General features: G+C 43.9%; 2 protein-coding genes, 1 long non-coding RNA gene, 9 other non-coding genes and 1 pseudogene across 12 annotated transcripts; all 13 read left to right on the top strand.

The window, feature by feature from the left end:
* Positions 1–480: 480 nt before the first annotated feature.
* Positions 481–3,115, top strand: LOC110528054. Its single transcript, XR_002474189.2, has 3 exons — positions 481–939; positions 1,700–2,042; positions 2,165–3,115. It is a non-coding gene; the product is annotated as an uncharacterized LOC110528054 (long non-coding RNA).
* Positions 3,116–10,962: 7,847 nt separating this feature from the next.
* Positions 10,963–18,559, top strand: ncl (nucleolin). Its single transcript, XM_021609536.2, has 16 exons — positions 10,963–11,120; positions 12,153–12,251; positions 12,339–12,453; positions 12,644–12,757; positions 13,088–13,192; positions 13,470–13,619; positions 14,039–14,122; positions 14,311–14,437; positions 14,780–14,916; positions 15,478–15,604; positions 15,704–15,840; positions 16,035–16,167; positions 16,496–16,641; positions 16,849–16,978; positions 17,311–17,603; positions 17,811–18,559. Exons 1-16 carry the CDS (start codon positions 11,103–11,105, stop codon positions 17,870–17,872), a joined length of 1,977 nt encoding a protein of 658 aa, XP_021465211.2. The 5' UTR covers positions 10,963–11,102; the 3' UTR covers positions 17,873–18,559.
* LOC118966762 lies at positions 12,898–13,018 on the top strand (annotated as a pseudogene).
* On the top strand, positions 13,319–13,391 carry LOC118966755. The gene has a single exon (XR_005053638.1). It is a non-coding gene; the product is annotated as a small nucleolar RNA SNORD82 (small nucleolar RNA).
* On the top strand, positions 14,174–14,246 carry LOC118966756. Its single transcript, XR_005053639.1, has one exon. It is a non-coding gene; the product is annotated as a small nucleolar RNA SNORD82 (small nucleolar RNA).
* On the top strand, positions 14,572–14,708 carry LOC118966760. The gene has a single exon (XR_005053644.1). It is a non-coding gene; the product is annotated as a small nucleolar RNA SNORA57 (small nucleolar RNA).
* Positions 16,285–16,416, top strand: LOC118966752. Its single transcript, XR_005053634.1, has one exon. It is a non-coding gene; the product is annotated as a small nucleolar RNA SNORA75 (small nucleolar RNA).
* LOC118966753 lies at positions 17,015–17,150 on the top strand. The gene has a single exon (XR_005053636.1). It is a non-coding gene; the product is annotated as a small nucleolar RNA SNORA75 (small nucleolar RNA).
* A 144-nt stretch (positions 18,560–18,703) lies between the features above and the next one.
* On the top strand, positions 18,704–21,909 carry LOC110527966 (nucleolin). The gene is made up of 7 exons (XM_021609661.2): positions 18,704–19,076; positions 19,294–19,394; positions 20,089–20,176; positions 20,437–20,526; positions 20,959–21,022; positions 21,204–21,324; positions 21,666–21,909. Coding segments are annotated over exons 1-6 (435 nt in total). The 5' UTR covers positions 18,704–18,985; the 3' UTR covers positions 21,205–21,324; positions 21,666–21,909.
* LOC118966761 lies at positions 19,527–19,663 on the top strand. The gene has a single exon (XR_005053645.1). It is a non-coding gene; the product is annotated as a small nucleolar RNA SNORA57 (small nucleolar RNA).
* On the top strand, positions 20,295–20,367 carry LOC118966754. Its single transcript, XR_005053637.1, has one exon. It is a non-coding gene; the product is annotated as a small nucleolar RNA SNORD82 (small nucleolar RNA).
* Positions 21,071–21,140, top strand: LOC118966757. The gene has a single exon (XR_005053640.1). It is a non-coding gene; the product is annotated as a small nucleolar RNA SNORD82 (small nucleolar RNA).
* On the top strand, positions 21,458–21,594 carry LOC118966759. The gene has a single exon (XR_005053643.1). It is a non-coding gene; the product is annotated as a small nucleolar RNA SNORA57 (small nucleolar RNA).
* Positions 21,910–23,612: the final 1,703 nt, after the last annotated feature.

Here is a 23,612-nt window from a genome sequence, read left to right as displayed (position 1 = left end):
ACGTTTGACCAATATGCATGCAACCCACCTTTCCACAAGCCTGAAAAAAAAATGTCTCCCTTTTCTTATTTTTTTTGTCACAGTATGGCACCATAACATCCACAGACCTTGTCATACAGGCAGGGTAGCCTAGTGGTTAGAGCATTGGACTAGTAACCGAAAGGTTGCAAGTTCAAATCCCCGAGCTGACAAGGTACAAAATCTGTCGTTCTGCCCCTAAACAAGGCAGTTAACCCACTGTTCCTAGGCCGTCATTGAAAATAAGAATTTGTTCTTAACTGACTTGCCTGAAAAAATAAATACAGAGACCCTTTTACATGAAACCTCTGCGTTCACCAAGATCTAAAAACCCAGGCGTCCCTAAACATTTTTGCCCCAAATACAGTACGCCCAGGCATGTTTGCAAAGCATTTTAAATTTTATTTTTAACCTTTTTTTTAACTATGCAAGTCAGTTAAGAACAAATTCTTATTTTCGATGACTGCCAAATAACTGTGCATTAACTGCCTTGTTCAGGGGCAGAACTGACAGATTTTTCAATACCTTGTCAGCCTAGGGATTCAATCTTGCAAACTTTCGGTTACAAGTCCAATGCTCTAACATCTAGGCTACATGCACGCCTCCTGCTGTGGTGCATGGAGTCCCTATTCTTTTACCCCAGTAGGATGGGTTCAGGATAAAATACACTTAAGCAATCTAAAATGGCACAATTCCCACAAGAGGAACCAAACCGTGCGTTTGAAAGAAACAGGAACCAAGACGAACTAGCCTTGTTGATTCTTGGTTGTTTTTCCCAATTGCTGTGGAACTGGAAACAGGATTGGGTTTAATTTGCGGGGTGAAAACTGCTAGGGACTATTTTAAGACGGCAACCTTCGACAGCGATATTGTTGTGATCTTCGGTGACTGGCATTAAGTGTGGAGAAGGGAGATGTGCTGGTAAGAGTCAGCCGAGCAAATTTGTGCCATCCTTCTTTCATTGGTGGGCAGCAATGGAGACTGAACAGACTATAGAGGAGGAGAAGAAATACACAGCGTACAATCGTGCGAGAAAAGGGTTGCTTCAGCCCGGTTGAAAGAGACATGGAAAGAGAAGCTCCATCTTGTCTTCATGAATTGTTCAAAACGTATTTTGAAAAGAGGACAGTTGCTTTGCGATAAGGGTCAGTCCTGCAATACGGTATTACTCTGCAGTATGCTGGTGTGATATACATTGTTCTATGTTTAGCAAGCTAACTACATCATGTTTATCTTTTGTTTTAAGTTAGATCCAGTACATACCTAGGCCTAACGTTACATCATACATGACATACTGCATGAGTAATATTGCAGACTGCACCATTTGCATGTGTACTAGCTAGCTATTCTCATTCAACACTTCAAGAGTACTTTAGCTGAGCATTGTTATTGTTCGAAACACTTCCTGACCTAGTCAGATGATAATGAATCAACTATGTTTTATCTCCACCTATTCTATGGTGAGTTGATGTGTGTCCCTTCATTGACTGGAGTGGCCAGTTTACATTCTATTGATTCCCTGGGTCCAGACTGTCTGATCAGGAGAGGCCATCTGGATGGTCACTGTGATTGCTCTCAGGTGCTCTGTGGGTGGGGGTGGGATAAAGTACTAACCGCAGACAAAATACTATTACAATACCATGAAGCTATAGAAACGATCTGTAATATATATGTGTTTCAGATCTATCACGTTGCCGAACCGCAGGCGACCGACCGCCCACTGTCTGGACCCTGTTGCACAATTTTCAGACCCACAGTGGATCGATGACTCCTGCATGTCGGCAGAGACTTTCCAGGTCCTCTGCAAAAGGGCTGAGTACTATTTGTGGGAGAGACATGATGCATTGTTCCACCTTTGTGTCCCTCTCCGAATGCGAAATGCAGCATTTCAGCAGCCTGCAGTGCCACTTCCAGAGAGGATGGGAGCTATAATGTAAACACAGTGTGTGATGGACTCCTGCAACACTTCAACAACTAGGTACAGCAAGAGTGGATTACACAGGATTGCTATTGCTAAAACGGAGGTTGGTGCTCTCTGGTGTGTAGTTAGGCAACATAAAGAGAAAATGACCACAAAACAATATTTATTAACATATTTCCTCTTGTCACTTTCTCAGTGATTTTTTTTTCCTCCCTCCTCTCACAGACACCCAGCTCCACCATCGCCCTTTGGACAACAGAACGACTAGCACGACAAACCAAGCCTTGTCCTTTAGCTCAGTGGTGAGCCATGGGTATTAATACAGTACTGCTATATAATGCCCCGTGTCACATGACTGTATCCTTGGGGATTAATACAGTACTGCTATATAATGCCCCGTGTCACATGACTGTATCCTTGGGGATTAATACAGTACTGCTATATAATGCCCCGTGTCACATGACTGTATCCTTGGGGATTAATACAGTACTGCTATATAATGCCCCGTGTCACATGACTGTATCCTTGGGGATTAATACAGTACTGCTATATAATGCCCCGTGTCACATGACTGTATCCTTGGGGATTAATACAGTACTGCTATATAATGCCCCTGTCACATGACTGTATCCTTGGGGATTAATACAGTACTGCTATATAATGCCCCGTGTCACATGACTGTATCCTTGGGGATTAATACAGTACTGCTATATAATGCCCCGTGTCACATGACTGTATCCTTGGGGATTAATACAGTACTGCTATATAATGCCCCGTGTCACATGACTGTATCCTTGGGGATTAATACAGTACTGCTATATAATGCCCCGTGTCACATGACTGTATCCTTGGGGATTAATACAGTACTGCTATATAATGCCCCGTGTCACATGACTGTATCCTTGGGGATTAATACAGTACTGCTATATAATGCCCCTGTCACATGACTGTATCCTTGGGGATTAATACAGTACTGCTATATAATGCCCCTGTCACATGACTGTATCCTTGGGGATTAATACAGTACTGCTATATAATGCCCCTGTCACATGACTGTATCCTTGGGGATTAATACAGTACTGCTATATAATGCCCCTGTCACATGACTGTATCCTTGGGGATTAATACAGTACTGCTATATAATGCCCCTGTCACATTTATTTATTTTATTTAACTAGGCAAGTCAGTTAAGAACAGATTCTTATTTCCATTGACGGCCTAACAAAAGGCAAAAGGCCTCCTGCGGGGACGGGGCTGAGATTTAAAAAAAAAACATATATATATATATATATATATATATATATATATATATATAGGACAAAACGCACACCACGACAAGGGCGACACCAAAACACTACATAAAGAGAGACCTAAGACAACAACATAGCATGATAGCAACACCACACGACAACAACATGGTAGCAATACAAAGGCAAGAAGGTAGAGACAACAAAACATCACGACAAGCAGCCACAACTGTCAGTAAGAGTATGATTGAGTCTTTGAATGAAGAGATGGAGCTAAAACTGTCCAGTTTGAGTTTTTTTGCAGCTCGTTCCAGTCGCTAGCTGCAGCGAACTGAAAAGAGGAGTGACCCAGGGATGTGTGTGCTTTGGGGACCTTTATCAGAATCAAATCAAATGTATTTATACACCAGCTGATATCTCAAAGTGCTGTACAGTGCTGTACAGAAACCCAGCCTAAAACCCCAAACAACAAGCAATGCAGGTGTAGGTTACCATCCTGAGACAAGGCCGAGTATAGCTCACAAAGATCTCCCCCACGGCACAACCCAAGACAGGAAGATCACGTCAGTGACTCAACCCACTCAATGTGACTGGCAGAACGGGTGTTGTATGTGGAGGATGAGGGCTGCTGTAGATATCTCAGATAGGAGGGAGTGAAGACTTAAGGGTTTTATAAATAAGCATCAACCAGTGGGTCTACAGAGATGTACAGGTATACAGAGATGACCAGTTTACAGAGGAGTATAGAGTTTAGTGAAGCATTGGTGGCAAATCTGATGGCCGAATGGTGAAGAACATCTAGCAGCTCGAGAGCACCCTAACCTGCCGATCTAGAAATTGCATCTCCGTAATTTAGCATGGGTAGGATGGTCATCTGAATCAGGGTTCGTTTGGCAGCTGGGGTGAAAGAGGATTACGATAGAGGAAACCAAGTCTAGATTTATCTTTAGCCTGCAGCTTGGATATGTGCTGAGAAAAGGACAGTGTGCTGTCTATCCATACTCCCAAGTACTTGTATGAGGTGACTACCTCAAGCTCTAAACCCTCAGAAGTAGTAATCACACCGGTGGGGAGAGGGGCATTCTTCCTACCAAACCACATCACCTTAGTTTTGGAGGTGTTCAGGATCGAGCCTTGGGGTATTCCCTTGGTGACAGGCAGTGTGACAGACAGCAGATGTTCTGACTTTATACACTGCACTCTTTGAGAGAGGTAGTTAGCAAACCAGGTCAAAGACCCCTCAGAGACACCAATACTCAGACCAGAGAGAATACTATAGTCATCGAGAAAGCCAGTCAGTTGATTATTGGCAAGTTTATCCAACACTTTTGATAAACAGGGCAAAAATAGAAATTGGGCTATAACAGTTAGGATCAACTTGATCTCCCCCTTTAAATAAAAGGACAAATCCTGGCTGCCTTCCAAGCAATGGGAACCTCCCCAGAGAGGGGAGAGAGGTTAAAAAAGGTCAGGGATAGGCTTGGTGATGATACGGGCTGCAGCTTTGAAGAATAAATTATCTAAACCATCTGACTGAGATGGCTTTTTGGGGTCAAGTCAGGAGCTCCTTTAGCACATCTGACTCAGTGACTGCTTGCAGGGAGAACCTTTGTAGCGGGGCATAGGAGAAAGATGGAGGAGCATTGGGGCTAGTCACATTAGAAGGGGTGGGAGATGAGGAAATGTTGAACGGGCAATGAGGCATGGCTGAGTCAAATAGGAATCCTGACTTAATGAAGTGGTGATTACAGAGCTCAGCCATGTGCTCCTTGTCAGTAACAACCACATCATCAACATTAAGGGACATGGGCAGCTGTGAGAAGGAGGGCTTATTCTACAGGTTTTTAAAACCATTTTCCAGAACTTCTTGGGGTTAGACGCAAAGAGAGAGAACTGCTCCTTAAAATAACTAACTTTGGCCTTCCAGACAGCCTGAGTGCACTTATTTCTCATTTGCTTGAACGAGAGCCAGTCAGCCTGAGTATGTGTGTGCCGAGCCTTTCACCAAATGGAATTCTTGAGGTGGAGTAACTCTGCCAGATTACGGTTGAACCAGGGACTGAACCTGTTTTTAATTCTAATTTTCTTCATGGGGGCATGTTTGTTAACAAAACCACTGAAAATATAAAAGTCCAAGAGTCTTTGACAGAGGGGATCAAGCTGATTCTATACCAGAGACCAGGTCATGAAGGAAGGCTTGCTCATTCAAGTTTTCTAGCAAGTGTCTATGACAAATCAGGACAGGTCGTTTCACTGAGCAGCCATTACGAACACAGGCTCTAAAACAGTGATCACTGAGCTCATTACAGAAAACACCAGTAACTTCCAAAACTGCCTATAGAATTAAACTGACAGGCCATCGGGGCCAAGTGATTTCCCATCTAGACAAGAGGAATACCTACTCAGAATGCTGTTCGTTGACTACAGCTCAGCCTTCAACACCATAGTACCCTCCAAGCTCATCATGAAGCTCGGGCCCTGGGTCTCAACCCCACGCTGTGCAACTGGGTCCTGGACTTCCTGACGGACCCACCCAAGGTGGTGAATGTAGAAAACATCACCTCCACTTCGCTGATCCTCAACACAGGGGCACCACAAGGGTGCGTGCTCAGCCCCTTCCTGTATTCCCTATTCACCCATGACTGCGTGGCCACTCACGCCTCCAACTCAATCATCAAGTTTGCAGAAGACACAACAGTAGTAGGCCAGATTACCAACAATGACGAGACAGCCTACAGGGAGGAGGTGAGGATCCTGGCAGAGTGGTGCCAGGAAAATAACCTCTCCCTCAATGTCAACAAAACGAAGGAGCTGATCGTGGACTTCAGGAAACAGCAGAGGGAGCATGCCCCTATCCACATCAACGGGATGTGGTGGAGATTGTGGAAAGTTTCAAGTTTCTATGTGTACACATCACTGACAATCTGAAATGGTCCACCCACACAGACAGTGTGGTGAAGAAGGTGCAACATCGCCTCTTCAACCTCAGGAGGCTGAATAAATTTGGTTTGGCCCCTAAGACCCTCACAAACTTTTACAGATGCACAATTGAGAGCATCCTGCCGGTGCAGTTGCCGTACCTGGTACGGCAACTGCACCGCCCGCAGCCGCGCAGGGCTCTCCAGAGGGTGGTGCGGTCTGCCCAACACATCACCAGGGGCACACTGCCTGCCCTCCAGGACACCTACAGCACCCGATGTCAAGGAAGGACAAAAAGATCATCAAGGACATCAACCACCAGAGTCACGGCCTGTTCACCCTGGCCTGTTCTAGAAGGCAAGGTCAGTACAGGTGCATCAAAGCTGGGACCAAGACACTGAAAAATAGCTTCTATCTCAAGGCCATCAGACTGTTAAATAGCCATTGCTAGCCGGCTACCACCTGGTTACTCAACCCTGCACCTTAGAGGCTGCTGCCCCTATATACATAGACATGGAATCACTGGTCACTTTAATAATGGAACACCGGTCCCTTTAATAATGTTTACATACTGCTTTACTCATCTCATGTGTATATACTGTATTCTATTCTACTGTGTTTTAGTCAACACCACTCCGACATTGCTCGTCCTAATATTTATACAGTATATTTCTTAATTCCATTCTTTTACTTTTAGATTTGTGTATTGTTGTGAATTCTTAAATACTACTGCACTGTTGGAGCTAGGACACAATAATTTTGCTACACCCGCAATAAAATATGCTAAATATATGTATGTGACCAGTTCAATTTTATTAGATTTGACTTAAAAACCACAGACCAAGCGTAAGCGCGCCAGCCCAGGACCTCCACATCTGGCTTTTTCACCTGAGACCAGCCACCTGGACAGCTGATGAAACTGTGGGTTTGCACAACCAAAGAATTTCTGCACAAACTGTCAGAAACCGTCTCAGGGAAGCTGATCTGCGTGCTCGTTGTCCTCACCAGGATCATGACCTGATTGCAATTTCAAATAGATTTATAGTTCAAATAAATGAGGTAAATCAGTCAAATAAAATGAATTTGTTAGGCCCTAATCTATCTATCTGTTGATCACAGATACCTTTTTTTTTTAAATGTAGAGGCGTGGATCCAATAACCAGTCAGTATCTGGTGTGACCACAATTTGCCTAATGCAGTCTGACATGTCTCCTTCGCATAAAGCTGATCAGGCTGTTGATTGTGACTTGTGGAATGTTGTCCCACTCCTCTTCAATGGCTGTGCAAAGTTGCTGGATATTGGCAGGAACTGGAACACGTTGTCATGCAAGTTGATCCAGAGCATCCCAAACATGCTCAATGGGTGACATGTCTAGTGAGTATGCCGGCCATGGAAGAACTGGGACATTCCAGGAATTGTTGCATATTGCGTTTATATTTTTGTTCAGTGTACTTTTTACTGTTCTAATTACATTATTGAACAATTTATAATAGCAATAGGACGCGTCAGAGATTTGTGGTTTATGGCCAATATACCACGGCTAAGGGTTCTGTCCTAATAAGCCTACCACAGCTACTCTGTCCTTATTTCTTAATCCTAGCAGTCAAACAAGTTAAATTGACATTCATTGATGGAAAATGATCTGGCGAGTTTAATAAGGGTGAATTATCTTTTCTCTTGGGACATTTTCTTAAACTCGCAAAAATGATTATTTTTGATGGAAAAACAAATTTGGCTTCTTAGCCTACGTCGTTACAAATGACGTCAATATTCGCTCGATAACATTATGGAAAAAGGATTTTATTGGATAAATGTGCCAACATTTTTGGGATCCTAGTTTTCAGGCCTTGTGGGTGGGTTTTGAGAGGTCTTTTGACTAGAAATTTTAGCTAGACCTGGCAACACTGCTGTTATATTTACAAATGCGACCTGCAAGACAAGTGTGGTTTCCACTAGATGACCCATAACTCAGCCACAAAGTCAAAATTAGCTATAGAGTAAAAATATATGAAAACATTTGCTTTTTGGTCTTAATTTAAGGTTAGGCATAAGTTTAGCAGTGTGGTTAAGGTTAGGGTTAAAGATAAAATCTGATTTGAAAGCAAACTCTAAGAAGATCAATTGTAGAAGTAGTGACGACCCAAGTGTTTAATCCTTTAGATTTGTGTGTATTAGGTAGTTGTTGGGGAATTGTTAAATTACTTGTTAGATATTACTGCACTGTTGGAACTAGAAGCACAAGCATTTCGCAACACTCGCATTAACACCTGCCAGCCATGTGTATGTGACCAATAAACTTTGGTTTGAGGAAGAGTATATAACCTCTTAATCAAATTATAGACCTGTCACTGTTTAGCTGTATGATATTGAGTTGATATGGATCAGATAATTAGCGCAACGCTGTCCAGATTAGTCAAGAAGAACGTGGTTGATATCAGTGGAGGCTGGTGGGAGGAGCTATGGGAGGACTCATGCCGTGATGGGAGTTGTGCCGTGGGGGAGATCTTCGTGGGCTATACTCAGCCTTGTTTCATTGTAGTAAGTTGGTGGTTGAAAATATCCCTCTTGTGGTGTGTGTGTGTGTGTGGGGGGGGGGTGGGGGTGGGGGGGTGGGGTGGGGGGGGGGCTTTGGCAAAGTGGGCGGGGTTATATCCTGCCTGGTTGGCCCTGTCCGGGGGTATCATCGGACAGGGCCACAGTATCTCCCGATCACTCCTGTCTCAGTCTACAGTATTTATGCTGCAATAGTTTATGTGTCGGGGGGCTAGGGTCAGTCTGTTATATGTAGAGTATTTCTCCTGTCTTATCCGGTGTCCTGTGTGAATTTAAGTATGCTCCCTCTAATTCTCTCAACACACGGCCAGGTCTCTGACCTCCCTAAAGGCTGCCTCTTCGTTGTCGGTGATCAGGACTACCACTGTTGTGTCATCAGCAAACTTCTACAACTGCATTGCTTGCTGTTTGGTGTTTTAGGCTGGGTTTCTATACAGCATTTTGTGACATCGGCTGATGCAAAAAGGGCTTTATTAATACATTTGATTGATTGACAGGCTCATTGTTATGGGTGTCAAACATGGTTTCCATATGTTTTGTTTAAAACCATTCCATTAATTCCATTTCAGCATTTACATTGAGCCCGTCCTCCTATAGCTCCTCCCACCAGCCTCCACTGGTTGATATGCAGCTGGAGGAGATGTGGTTCAAATCCAAACAGCTATGTATGAATACAAAGGGTAATTTCAATCTAGAATTGTTTAACCACATTCGAGCAATTTTTTGAGCATTCTGGTATATTATTTAGACATATCAACACATATTGCAATTATAGCTGTCCAGTTGGGTGGAATGTACAAATATATACATCATTACATTAATATATGTATAGGCATGGTGGACTAAGGACGCCATTGTAGGCCTACATTGGACATGCTCTTGCCCAAGTCCCAAGGGTTTTATATTTGCAGTTATGTAATTATTCAATGTTTTTAAATAGATGGTGAACCTGTATGATGAACAAAGAAATGACATTTAAATATCAAACGTGTGATTCACTATGTCGATTAATTCGAGTAACTGCTTTTGGGTTGTTTTTCTTGTCAATCGCAAACCTCGTGCATGTGAAGAACATACGCAGACAATATGCAAATGTTTGATCTGTGAGTGGAGGAGATTGTAATGTGGGCGGAGTACAGTGCACGCACAGAGCAGGAAGGTAAATTTGTGTGGCCTAAAAAAAAAGTTTGTTCAGAAGGCTCGAGCAAAGTCAGTAATAAATAGTATGAATATTGGCAGAAGCTGCTTCTACAATAGAAATCCCCCGATCACGCTTGTAAGGCGACGTCGGCTATGTAAACTCATGAGCAGAATACGTCATCTGGTCTAAACGGTCGTCACGCTCCGATATTAAAGTAGTTTTTTGAAGAAACTGAAAACGTGTCAGTTTGTCACTTCCAATAGATTGGAGTAATAACATGTTCAACTGCGTAAGAATTTGGCTCGAATCTGGGTTGTGCCTTTAGATGTCGATAAAATGACCAGCTAAGGAGGAATTTTTCACTTCTAGCATTGACTTCTCAAACCCTAAATCCCGGTCTGCTTCACATGCGGTTCTGAAAGTCGTGATGTTGCGCCTCTGGGTTTCTAAACTCTTGTGGCTCAAAGCCTGCGCAGATTCCCTGATCTGAAGCGTATAATGTCTTCATCATTATACCAGTCACAGTTCTGTTGTATAACGTAGAGTTGATGTGGATCAGATAATTAGCGCAGTGCTGAACATCAAGCACACCATAGTCAAAGAAGAAGCACGTGGTTGATAGGCAGCTGGAGGAGACCACGTGGCTCAAATCGAAACAGCTGTGTATCAATACAAAGTGTCATTTCAATCGAAAAATTGTAACAAATTCCAGCAATTTATTGAGCATTATAGTGTATTTTTGGACAAATCGACATGTAATTACATTTTAGCTGTCTAATAGCTAGGTGGCATGTACAAACATACATAATGGCTTCAAAATATGTGTAGGTATGGTGGACCAAGGACGCTTGTAGGCTTACATTGGACATGCATAAGCATAGCCCAAGCCTCAAGGATATCATTTTTTTGCAGTTATATAATTAGTCAGATGTGAACAAAGAAATATAATTTGAAATAACCAAGCGTGTGATTCAACGATAACCGATTCGTTTAAATTCAGTTTTTTTTTGGTGGGGGGGGGGGCTTGTTTTAAAATCAAGTGCAAAATCCGCGTGCACGTGAAAGCCCCATACGCAGACACTATGCAAATGTTTGCTCTGTGAGTGGAGGAGATTTGTAATGTGGGCGGGGTACAGTGTACGCGCAGAGCAGGAAAGTAACCCGCGCGTCTCTCTACGTATCTGTCTTTCTTCCTCGGTGTTCGAAAGAGTAGGTTGGGCCACGTGCAGCGAACAGTAATCCTTTTTTTTTGTTGAGCTTTAACATTCTACACGTCCAAAATCGTCCAAACCCAACACAACCATGGTGAAATTAGCTAAGGTAAGACAACTTCGTATACTCTTATGTTCCGTTACTTAAATCGTGTGGTTTGTCAATGCGGGTGTTTTATTTTTTTACATCCAAAATGAAGTATCCTCTATTGCAATAGACGACAGCCCGACATTAGAAAATGGCAGAGACACGCATTAATGTTGGCTTGCCCATTTCATTCTACTACTTAGCAACAAAAATATATATATATATTTATTTGGTGTTAAGTCTGATACAATCGTTGTTTTGTGACCTTTACATTTTTTTTTTTTTGGAGGTTAAGCAGTTAACGTTTATCTCGACCCAGATTTGATCAGCCATGTTTTCTCTGTTCTTACAGTTCTGCCTAAAATGGCCATACATGCGCGTTCGCGAATCAAGCGTGCTCTTTCGTACCCTGGCTCGCTCGGACGTTAACTAGTTAACAACTTATTTCTGTAATTTTAATAGTTGTTGATTTTTTTTTATGGCGTTATGACATATTTTATTAGTTCAATCTAAGAGAAGTTGGATTTTGACTTCCGTAGGCAATGTGCTGGTTTAGCTAGCTAATGCTAACTAGCTGCCCAGCGCAAATGTTTTGAGATCTGTCGTGGACCATGATCGTTATTTATGAGCTGAATGTTTCTTCAACCGGGCATATTGCTAGTTAAAGGTGGCGACAATACTTTGAGATACGCTAATTTGGTATACAACTAAATAATTAACATTAGCAGCTAGCTAGCGCCGTACTTGTGCTCTCCACGTGGGTTGTGCGCCAGCCCCCAAATGCCACACGAGGTGCGAGCCCCAAAGTCGGCAAGTTACAAGCAAGTCTGGTTTGTCAAGCATGAATGGTTTGTCACATTCGCTCGAAATTGCCTCAAATTAAATAGGTTAGTTACTGGCTGTCCTAATATATTTTTGCCCATATGTTCATAGCAAGTCTCTTTTGCGTTCAGGTAAATGGCTAGCAAGTAAAACCACTAAACAAATTCTAGATTTGATTTGTTGTCCATAACTTTGTATAATGCTGAACCCAATTTTTTTCAATTTTCACAGGCAGCAAAGAAACAAGCTAACCCCAAGAAAAAGGCCCCACCACCTCCTAAAGAGGTGGAAGAGGAATCCAGCGAAGAAGAAAGCGATGAGGAGGAAGAGGTAAAACTAACCACTCATGTGGTAACATTCTCTCCACAGAAAAATAAACGTTGTTTTTAATGTGTTGACTATGTTCACATGTTCCAGGCTCCACCAAAAGCAGTAGCAAAGAAGGCTGTCACACCAGCCAAGCCAGCACCGAAAGCAGCTAAGAATGGGAAAGCAGCAAAAAAAGCAGAAAGTGAAGAGGACGATGACTCTGGTAAGAACCTTGTCATTTTCTGTACTTCGTCAATGGAGATATTTGAATCAGGCGCTCAATCGGCAGCATTCACTTCAAAGGAGCTATTTACACTTCCCTTTGCGTTTCTGTTTAGTGAAATTACAGACCATCAACAATTGTAGTTTTGGTGACTTGAATTACACTGCCCTGACACTTATTGCCCTTTCAGAGGAAGAGTCTGAGGAGGAGGCCCCCCCACCCAAAAAGACCCCAGCCAAAGCCACACCTGCAAAGAAAGCTCCAGCTAAGACAGAAGAGTCAGATGATGATGATGACGATGATGGTATGAGTATCTCCCCATATGTAGTTTTAAATTTCTATTGGATACACAATGAAAGTGTCAGGACAATTAATGAGGCTTGGACACTAGCCTCGGTGGTTTATGGTTTGAACGATTTACGTGACTACTAGTAACCCGGATTCCCTCCATTTCTTGGCACACCTGTAGTTGCTCAGTACTCACGTGTGATTGTACGGAGGTAGAACAAAGCCAGTGCTATGTCTTCGGTACCAGTGTGTGTTATCGTCAATTGATGAGTTCTAGATGCACCTTTAGGTGGTTTTACCGACTAAGCTGGACATGAGGATGTTTTAACGTTACTCTCTTCTGTAGATGAAGAATCCGAGGAGGAGGCCCCACCCCCAAAGAAGGCTGCTGCCAAGCCCTCAGTGAAGGTCACTGCGGCCAAGGAGGAGTCTGACGACGATGATGATGAGGGTAAGGATGGGTCTTGCTGTCTATCTTGGACATTACACATAGAGCTTGTTGGTCGAAATAATGGGTGGTAGTTCAATGTGGTACGGGCCACACTGGCAGATCGATATAGGGGGTCAGCTGAGCACAAGCACACTTGATGAACAACAAGGGACTTAATACTGAATGTATTTGATGTCACTACTTATTTTATCTGATGTGCCCAACCCCTGGTCAGTAAATGGTCTGTAGTTGATGGTTTGGGTCTAGCGAGACTAAAGCCACCTCTCGTGCCTTCCAGACTCTGAGGAAGAGGAGATGGATACCACCCCGGCACCCGCAGCAAAGAAAGCAGGCATGGTCAAGGCTAAGGAGGAGTCTGACGACGATGAGGATGATGACGAAGAAGATGATGACGAGGAGGAAGATGATGACGAGGAGGATGAAGATGGTAAGTACATTTTTGATTTAGGGTTTATTTCTATTACCCATTTGGTGAAAGGGTGGCAGTCATCACAGCTGGGTATTATTGCCCCATATGCCACGTTCACATGTTAGTCAGTACTCTGAAATGTCCAACTTGCTAATATGTTGTAGGTAAACATGTCACATTCAACCAGTTATCAAGTTGGACATTTCAGTTTCCTAGTTGTGACTGGCAGGTGAACACGACATTAGCCCCACCCTCCACCTTTTGGTGTTGGCACATCTACGGGAGAACGGGCTTGGACTGAAATGCATCAGGGCTGTAGATTCTTCCTGACACTGCGAGGATTTCAAAGATGGGCAAGTACAGAGCTGGTCTATACAACAGCTCACCTCTGTTATTTGAAGGTTTTGGGGTCCTAAGCAGGCTGTTTTGTTCCACAGAGGCCCCAGCGACTCCTGCAAAGAGGAAGGCCGACAACAAAAAGGAGACCCCGCCTGCCAAGAAGGCCAAGTCCGAAAGTGATGGTAAATGCCTTACATTCAGCCCTTTCAACACCTGCTCCAACACTGAACCATAATACGCATGATGAACAACAAGGGACTTAATACTGACTCATTTGATGTCACCTTCATGTTATTCTGACGGTGTTCGTAGGTTGCCGTTGATGACGATCATTTAAAGCGTAACCTAATTGATAGTTTTCCCCCCTCAGATACGTTCTGTCTATTTATCGGCAACCTGAACTCAAACAAGGACTTTGATGAAATCAAAGAAGCCCTGGCAGCTTTCTTCTCAAAGAAGAACCTTGAAGTTCAGGACGTCAGACTTGGCGCATCAAAGTAAGTGACGGTGGATTCCTATGTTATGATGCTCCACCCAGGACTTCTGATCGTTCCCACTTTTCAATTGGCCAGACACAACTGGTGTTCTTGATGGGAGAGGGTAGTTGATTTTACTTTATTGACCATGATTCCCTCCATTTCTTGGCACACCTGTAGTTGCTCAGTACTCACGTGTGATTGTACGGAGGTAGAATAAAGCCAGTGCTATGTCTTCGGTACCAGTGTGTGTTATCGTCTGCTGGTCCTATCCTCAATCGCTGGCACACTTGAAAAAGACAATGAAGCCTAGTTGATGGGCTTTATATGCAGTCTTCTAATGCACATTGTCTTGCGCACCAGGAAGTTTGGCTACGTAGAATTTGCCTCAGCGGAGGACATGCAGACGGCCATGGAGCTGAACGGCAAGAAGTGCATGGGACAGGAGTTGAAGATGGACAAGGCCCGTAGCAAAGGAAACTCCCAGGAGGAGAAGAAAGGTAGGGGGTGTTTCCTTGCAGAAAGATTTGCGCTCTTGGCTGAAGTGAGAAAGCCATAGAGATCTGTCCTTGTTCAACATCCTAGTTTTAAATGTGTTACTTCTGAACTTGTTAACTTATAATTGTTTTGATTCTTGCTTGAACAGATGCTAAGATTGTATTTGTTTGTACTTTTGCATAGTTTATTTTTTTAAATTTTTTTTTTTTATTTTACCTTTATTTAACCAGGCAAGTCAGTTAAGAACAAATTCTTATTTTCAATGACGGCCTAGGAACAGTGGGTTAACTGCCTGTTCAGGGGCAGAACGACAGATTTGTACCTTGTCAGCTCGGGGGTTTGAACTCGCAACCTTCCGGTTACTAGTCCAACGCTCTAACCACTAGGCTACCCTGCCGCCCCAGGGTAGTAACTATTTTGGGTGCAGCTGAATGCTCGTCGGTATTTTAAGAACTCAACTCGTGCACATCGCCCTCTTGTGTCAATTTTTTTGTAAACACATGACGCGGTCTGTACTGTACCATCACAATGGGAATATTCATGCTCTCCATCTCATTTAACAGATAGGGACGCGCGGACCTTATTTGTGAAAAACCTGCCCTTCTCGGCCACGGAAGACGACTTGAAGGAAGTGTTTGCGGATGCTGTTGAAATCAGGATACCCCCAGGCCAGGACGGTTCCAATAGAGGGTGAGGACCTGTCTTTGTTTCCTGGTTAATGCATTTGCATCTTCTCTTAAGGCCTGATTTTTATAGTAGTAAATTTAACCAAGTGGCATCCCCCCACAGCATTGCCTACATTGCGTTCAAGACTGAGGCCATGGCGGACAAGATGCTAACAGAGGCCCAGGGTGCCGATGTCCAGGGACGCTCGATCATGGTCGACTACACAGGCATCAAGAGCCAGAAGGGAGGCAGACCACCAGGTACGCACCACCAACTACGGGGGCATTTTAGTTCTTCAATCGGGACCAGGTCGTGATGAAACATTTTCCTTCCTGACACTCTGTGATGATTTCAAAGATAGTCAAGTACTGAAATACTGGTCTGTTGGGATGTATACTTCCGTGGTGCCGATGCACGCCAACATCCACCTTGATCATCTTGTTCCTTCTCTTAGCTCAGGCAGCGGCTGAAAGCAAGACCCTCATCGTTAACAACCTGTCCTACAGTGCTACAGAAGACTCCCTTCAGAGTGCATTCGAGGGGGCTGTTTCCATCAGGGTACCACAGAACAACGGCAGGCCCAAAGGGTGAGTGGGGCAGCATCACTAGTTTCCTGACTTAGTTTGTTTGTTTTTTTTAAACCGGCAGTGCCTACTGCTCTGTTGGGTGTGACCTCGTGGGATGGGTCAGACCAAAACCCGCAGGGCTTCTCATGAGCTCCTCTCTGCCGATCAGTGGCGTTGTATGGATTCGCACGAGAAGTAGAGACTAATCACAAATTGAACAGGCACCCCCTAATCTCAACAGGTGTTGCCCATGTCTGCTGTGAAACAATTTTAAGGTCTCATCAACCCTCCCCCCTCCCTCCCCCATCAAAGGTTCAGGAACTTAAACCCATTTGTCTCTCCTGTGCAGGTTTGCTTTTGTGGAGTTTGAGAGTGCAGAGGCAGCCAAGGAGGCGCTGGACAACCTTAATGGAACAGAGATTGAGGGCAGGCAAATCCGGCTAGAGTACAGCCAGAACAGTGGAAGCAGAGACGCCGGAGGCAGAGGAGGATCCGGTAGGTTTTTTACTTTACTCCCATTGTTGTTGGTCTGCAGTTGTGTAGACTGTTGTCAGTTAGAAAGGAAGGTGGCTTCTTGGCTCCTGTGTGAGTGGTTGGCTCATCCAGCTACCTGTATGCGTCAATAGTAAGTCGCTCTGGATAAGAACGTCTGTTAAATGTAGCATTGATAAGTTCTCTCTCCCCCCCCCCCCTCGTTGCCAGGAGGTCCCACAAAAACCCTGTTTGTCAGAGGGCTTTCTGGAGACACCACAGACCAGTCACTCAGAGATGCCTTCGACAGTGCCACTGGGGCCAGAGTGGTGACGGACCGTGACACGGGCAACTCTAAATGGTAAGTGGCGTTGTAACTGCTATATGGCCTTGGGACTTCTTCTCATGAGCTCCTCCTGTCCCACACCGTGACAGCGAATGGATTCGCACGAGAAGTAGAGCCAAATCACAGTCAAAACAGGCACCTACCTTGAACTCCGTGGCAGTTTGCCCATGTCTGATGTGAAACAAAATGACGAGATGGTAGCAATGTGCCTCTAGTTATTACTGAAGGGCTACTGCATTTGCATTGCAAATCAATTGTGCTTGCGAGATGTCACCACTTCCTGTTCCCTTCTGCAGACGTGCATTTCTCTTTCCTCCCTTCATTTGTCACCTTCCTTCCCCCTCCAGCTTTGGATTTGTCGACTTTGACAGCGAGAGCGACTGTAAGGCGGCCAAAGAGGCCATGGAGGGCGGCGAAATTGACGGCAGCAGCGTGAACCTGGACTACGCCAAGCCCAAGGGCGACAGCGGTGGATTCCGTGGGGGTCGCGGAGGCTTCGGCGGCGGTGGCAGGGGAGGTCGCGGTGGTGGATTCGGCCGTGGCGGCGGCGGTGGTTTCGGCGGTGGCAGGGGAGGACGTGGCGGTGGCTTCAGGGGGGGCAGAGGAGGTGACCGCGGCGGTGGACGTGGTGGATTCAGAGGTAAAGGTTCAGAGTTTGGCTCTTGTGTTGCGTAGACCAGAGATGATGGATACTTTTCACTCTGATATCTTGTGATGAATCTCATAGATAGTAGGTACTGATCTGGTCCATTGAACTGCTGAAGCAGTCTCCTAACTTAGACCCTCGTGTTAATGTGCTTCTTTCAAAGGAACAGACCGTGACTTTCTGTCTTTTTTTTTTTTCTAGGTGGAAGAGGCGGTGGATTCGGAGACAAGCCCCAGGGCAAGAAGATCAAATTTGATGATTAAAATCCCTGTCTATTTTACTGTTTTGAAAAGACTCTGTTTTCATCACCGTTACCCATACGCTGGCAGAGCCTTTTGGACATTCCAGAAAGCTTCATTGATATATAACTGTAATGGGCTCTCTAGCGCCCCCTGCACCAACCTTTTCACCCTCTCAGCTTGAGAGCTGCCTGTCAGTTTTGAATTGTCCTTCCTGCATCATCCACATGAGTTTATTGTTTTTCCCCAAAAGAGTTAATGGAATGTCTAGCAACCCTGTTTGCTGTGAAAAAGCCCTGTTTGGTCAGGTACATATTGTACATTCAACAATTTGTATTTCATTTTACCTTTTTTTTTGTAAGAAAGTCCTGTATCCTTTAATATCCTTGTTTTGTTCTAGTTTGCTCTAGGTGAGACTGTATAACGGTAAAATGTGCGAGGCATATTGTAATGGATGGAAGATTAAATCGGCCCGTGTCTGTTGGGCGTTTAGAATCTCGTAAATCGGTGTTTTGTCATGTTTTGGGTGGGGTACAGTCAAATGTCTTTAGAAGTCGAGAGGTACTAGAGAGGCCTCGAATAACGTTATACACAAAAAAATGTATCATATGATGTTTGTAGTGCATTGACTAAATCTTGCTGTTTGAAAATGTAAAGGTTTTCACAAGTGTGATAATTGAATAAACCGACGTGGCGATTTTTTTTAAAAAGCATTTTGACCTATCCTTTCATAATACTCTGGAACTTTCCAAATAATCATTTGTTCTTTTCCTGTTATGGCCCTTGATTTTATTTGAAGAGGAACGTAATCAGACATGAGGACGTTGACTAAAGACTAGAATTCGGTGAAGCTAGATGACTCTTTTAGATAAGGATGACCCGGTTGTGCCCAGGATCTCATTCTCATGGCTGCCCTGGTAACGGTAAACGTAAAGCAGAAAAATTCACAATTTAAGCAAAGCTGCCACTCTGTCCTTTAATATTTGAGATGAGCCACCCAGAGAAACAGGTTAACCCCCAAGAAAAGGCCCCGCCACCTAAAGCGGTGGAAGAGGCGGAAAGTTATGCGGAGGAGGTAAGACTAACCTCTCGTGGACACGTTCTCCAGAAACGCACCTTGATCTTAACGTGTTAACAATGTTCCAGGCCCCACCAAAAGCAGTAGCAAAGAAGGCTGTCGCACCAGCCAAGATGGCACCGAAAGCAGCTAAAAGTGAGGATGACTTGGGTAAGAACCTTGCTGTTTTCTGTACTTTCCCCCCCATAAAGTTAATTAATGGAAGATATTGAATTAAGCTCTCAATCGGCAGCATTGATTTCAAAGGAACTGTTTAAACACTTCCCTTCAAGGTTCTGTTTATTGAAATAGGATTGTTTGCTAAGGCTACCAGCAATGCTTTTTGGCTAAGTAAATGACACTGCCCTGACACTTGTTGCCCTTTCAGAGGAAGAGTCTGAGGAAGCCCTCGTCCCCCCCACCACCCAAAAAGGCCGAAGCCACACACGCAAAAGCTCCAGCCAATGCAGAAGTCAGATGATGATTACGGTATGAATATCTCCCCATACGTTTCATATTTCTATTGGATACACAGTGAAAGTGTCAGGACACGAGGCTTGGACACTAGCCTCGGTGGTTTATGGTTTGAACGATTTACGTGACTACTAGTAACCCGGATCCCCTCCATTTCTTGGCACACCTGTAGTTGCTCAGTACTCACGTGTGATTGTACGGAGGTAGAACAAAGCCAGTGCTATGTCTTCGGTACCAGTGTGTGTTATCGTCTGCTGGTCCTATCCTCAATCGCTGGCACACTTACAAATATGGAACGGGGCCTCATTAAATGGGCTCTATGCAACACTCTTAAACAATTTTAAGGGTATAGTATTCCTTAAAGGGATTTTTTTTATCTTTTTATATGCATATTAATTTCCAACACCACATCAACATGTAAGAATGGTGTCTTTCTATGTGTCGTAGCAGAGGAAGATGTTTGTAGGCAATGCCTACTCGCTATTGGTCAATCACTCAATGCACACCGATGTCATTGGAAACACGGTTGTTATTATTTGTTACTACGAACATGCACCATTTTCACATGCTTGGTACTGGATAAGTGTACTTTTTTTTTTAAAGGTGGTAGACCCGTAGAATGTTTAATTCTACTGGGGCCCTCGTGTTTAAGTGGTTTTACCAACTAGACTGCAGACGCTGATGTTTAATGTTACTCTATTGTCTTTAGATGAAGAATCCGAGGAGGAGGCCCCACCCCCAAAGAAGGCTGAAGGTCACGGCTGCCAAGGAGGAGTCTGACGACGATGATGATGAGGGTAAGGATGGGGCCCGCTGCTGCCTATCTTGGACGTTACACGTAGGGCTTATTGGTCGAAAGAACGGGTGGTAGTTCAATGTGGTATGGGCCACACTGGCAGATCGATATAGGGCACAAGCACACTTGATGAACAACAAGGGACTTAATACTGAATGTATTTGATGTCACTACTTATTTTATCTGATGTGCCCAACCCCTTGTCAGTAAATGGTCTGATTTGGGTCTAGTGAGACTAAAGCCATCTGTCGTGCCTTCTAGACTCTGAGGAAGAGGAGATGGATACCACCCCGGCACCCGCAGCAAAGAAAGCAGGCATGGTCAAGGCTAAGGAGGAGTCTGACGATGATGGTAAGTGATATTTTGATTAAGGTTTATTACCCATGTGGTGAAAGGGGTGTCTTGGTCTCCGGCAGTCATCACAGCTGGGTATTATTGCCCCATATGCCACGTTCACATGTTGGTCAGTACTCTGAAATGTCCAACTTGCTAATATGTTGTAGGTAAACATGTCACATTCAACCAGTTATCAAGTTGGACATTTCAGTTTCCTAGTTGTGACTGGCAGGTGAACACGACATTAGCCCCACCCTCCACCTTTTGGTGTTGGCACATCTACGGGAGAACGGGCTTGGACTGAAATGCATCCGGGCTGTAGGTTCTTCCTGACACTGCGAGGATTTCAAAGATGGTCAGCTACAGAGCTGGTCTATACAAAAGCTCCCCTCTCACCTCTGTTATTTGAAGGTTTTGGGGTCCTAAGCAGGCTGTTTTGTTCCACAGAGGCCCCAGCGACTCCTGCAAAAGAGGAAGGCCGACAGCAAGAAAGCCAAGTCCGAAAGCGATGGTAAGTTATGGTTCAGCCCTTTCAACACCTGCTCCCACACTGAACCATAATACGCATGATGAACAAGGGACTTAATACTGATTCATTTGATGTCACCTTCATGTTATTCTGACGGTGTTCGTAGGTTGCCGTTGATGACGATCATTTAAAGCGTAACCTAATTGATCGTTTTCCCCCTCAGATGCGTTCTATTCGTCGGCAACCTGACCTCAAACAAGGACTTTGATAAAATCAGAGGTTTTGGCAGCTTTCTTCTCAAATAAGAACCTTGAAGTTCAGGACGTCAGACTTGGCGCATCAAAGTAAGTGACGGTGGATTCCTATGTTATGATGCTCCACTCGGACTTCTGATCGTTCCTACTTTTTAATTGGCCAGACACAACTGGTGTTCTTGATGGGAGAGGGTAGTTGATTTGACTTTATTGACCAGGATTCCCTCCATTTCTTGGCACACCTGTAGTTGCGCAGTACTCACGTGTGATTGTACGGAGGTAGAACAAAGCCAGTGCTATGTCTTCGGTACCAGTGTGTGTTATCGTCTGCTGGTCCTATCCTCAATCGCTGGCACACTTGAAGTCAATGAAGCTTAATTGATTTGTGTTTTATATGGAGTCTTCTAATGCACGCTTATCTTGCGCACCAGGAAGTTTGGCTACGTAGAATTTGCCTCAGCGGAGGACATGCAAGACGGCCTTGGAGCTGAACGGCAAGAAGTTCATGGGACAGGGGTTGAAGATGGGTAAGGCCCGCAGCAAAGGAAACTCCCAGGGGGACAAAGGTACATTTATATTACTGTTGCTATTTTTAGTGCATTGACTAAATCTTGCTGTTTGAAACTGAGGTTTTCACAAATGTGATAATTGAATAAACTGACGTGGTGATTTAAAGTCTTGACTTTTCCTTTCATAATTATCTGGAGCTTCCAAAGATTGTGTACATTACTTTTTTCCTGTGATGTAACTTTTTGAAGTGGTTAAATAACTTAGTGTGACATGAGTAAGTTGCCTAATGACGACAAGCCATTAGCTGACGCTAGCTAATTATTTTTGGTATTTAGAGAGAACCCGTTGAGCCCAGGGTCTCGTGCCGTGATCACAGTAATCCAATGTTTAAAAAAAATACAACACAATTTAAGGAAAACTCGGGTCCTTAATCCACTTGAAATTGATCATCCACTTTATGTAACTTGCTCCAGCAGTGAGGGGTGTTAAATAAAGCCTGATTTTACAGTGGCTTCAGAAACTATTCATACCCCTTGCTTTATTCGTGTTGCGTTAAAGCCTGACATCAAATAAGATTACATTGATCTTTTTTACTCCCATCTACAAAGGATACCCCGTAACAACAGAAGTCAGTTTTTTTTTTGCACATTTATTGAAATTAAAATGAATTGCTTGTATGAATACTGCATTTTACACCCTTGAGTCAATGCATGTTAGAATCACCGTTGGCAGTGAGTACAGCTGTCTTTCAGGGTGAGTTTGAACTTTGCGCACATGTTTTTTTTACAATATTTGCAGTTTAAGAACAATGTCTTATTTACAATGATGGCCTACCCTGGCCAAACTCTTCACCACACCGGGCCAACCTATGGGACTCCCAATCATGACCGGTTGTGATAGAGACCCGAATCCGGGTCTGTAGGGACGCCTCGAGCACTGAGATTCAGTGCCTTAGACCGCTGTCCATTTCTATGCACACATTTTCAGGTTTTAGCATAGATATTCAAGCTGATTTAAATAAATGAACTGAGCCACTCAGGACCTTCCACTGTCTTGGAAAGCAACTCTAGTGTAGTTTTAAGTTATTGCCCTGCTGAAAGGTGAATTCATCACCAGTGTCTGGTGTAAACCAGATTTTCCGCTTGGATTTAGCTTGTTTTAACTATTCCATTTCTTGATTTATCTGTAAACGCTACCCAGTCCTTAATGATTACAAGAATACCTGTCACATGATGCAGCCACCTCTCTGCTTGAATTGGAGTGTGGTACTAAGTAATGTGTTCTATTAGATTTGCCCCAAACTTAATGTATTCAGGGCAAGAAACCTCCCTAGTCTTTGGTTAAATCTGTATTTCAAATTCACTGCTCAACTGAGGGACCTTTTAAAGAGAATAGATTTTATGTGTGGGGTAGAGATCAGGAAGTCTCACACAATTTTTTGAACACTTATTCACTTATTGCACACAGTGAGTCCACACCGAGCAGTTTGTCGTGGCCTTCGCTGAATTTGTACTTTGGCTCAAATGTGCAAATAAGCCATAAATGTTAACATCTATATGTGCTCATTTGCTGAGAATATATTTTCCCCAAATAAATGCATGATTATTGACTTAAATCACACCATTTAGTTGTGTACCTCGGTCTCCCTTCAACCCAGTTGTGCCAACGACCCCCCCCCCCCCCCAATAAAAAAAGTGTACTTATCCGGCAACATACAAGTCTTCTGAACAACATGGTGCAAAGACAGGCAAGTTATCAATCTTTTATATCTATATTTCATAAGATTTTTGTTAGATTGGGGTCAACTCTTGTTACATTAAATAAACTACCACTTACTAAAATTTTGATTTTATTGAAAAAAAAAAATC

Source organism: Oncorhynchus mykiss, chromosome 1, assembly GCF_013265735.2.
Source record: "Oncorhynchus mykiss isolate Arlee chromosome 1, USDA_OmykA_1.1, whole genome shotgun sequence".
In the NCBI taxonomy this organism is placed as follows: domain Eukaryota; kingdom Metazoa; phylum Chordata; class Actinopteri; order Salmoniformes; family Salmonidae; genus Oncorhynchus; species Oncorhynchus mykiss.
Note: the sequence above shows the minus strand (reverse complement) of the source record. Positions and strands in the feature narration are given on the sequence as shown.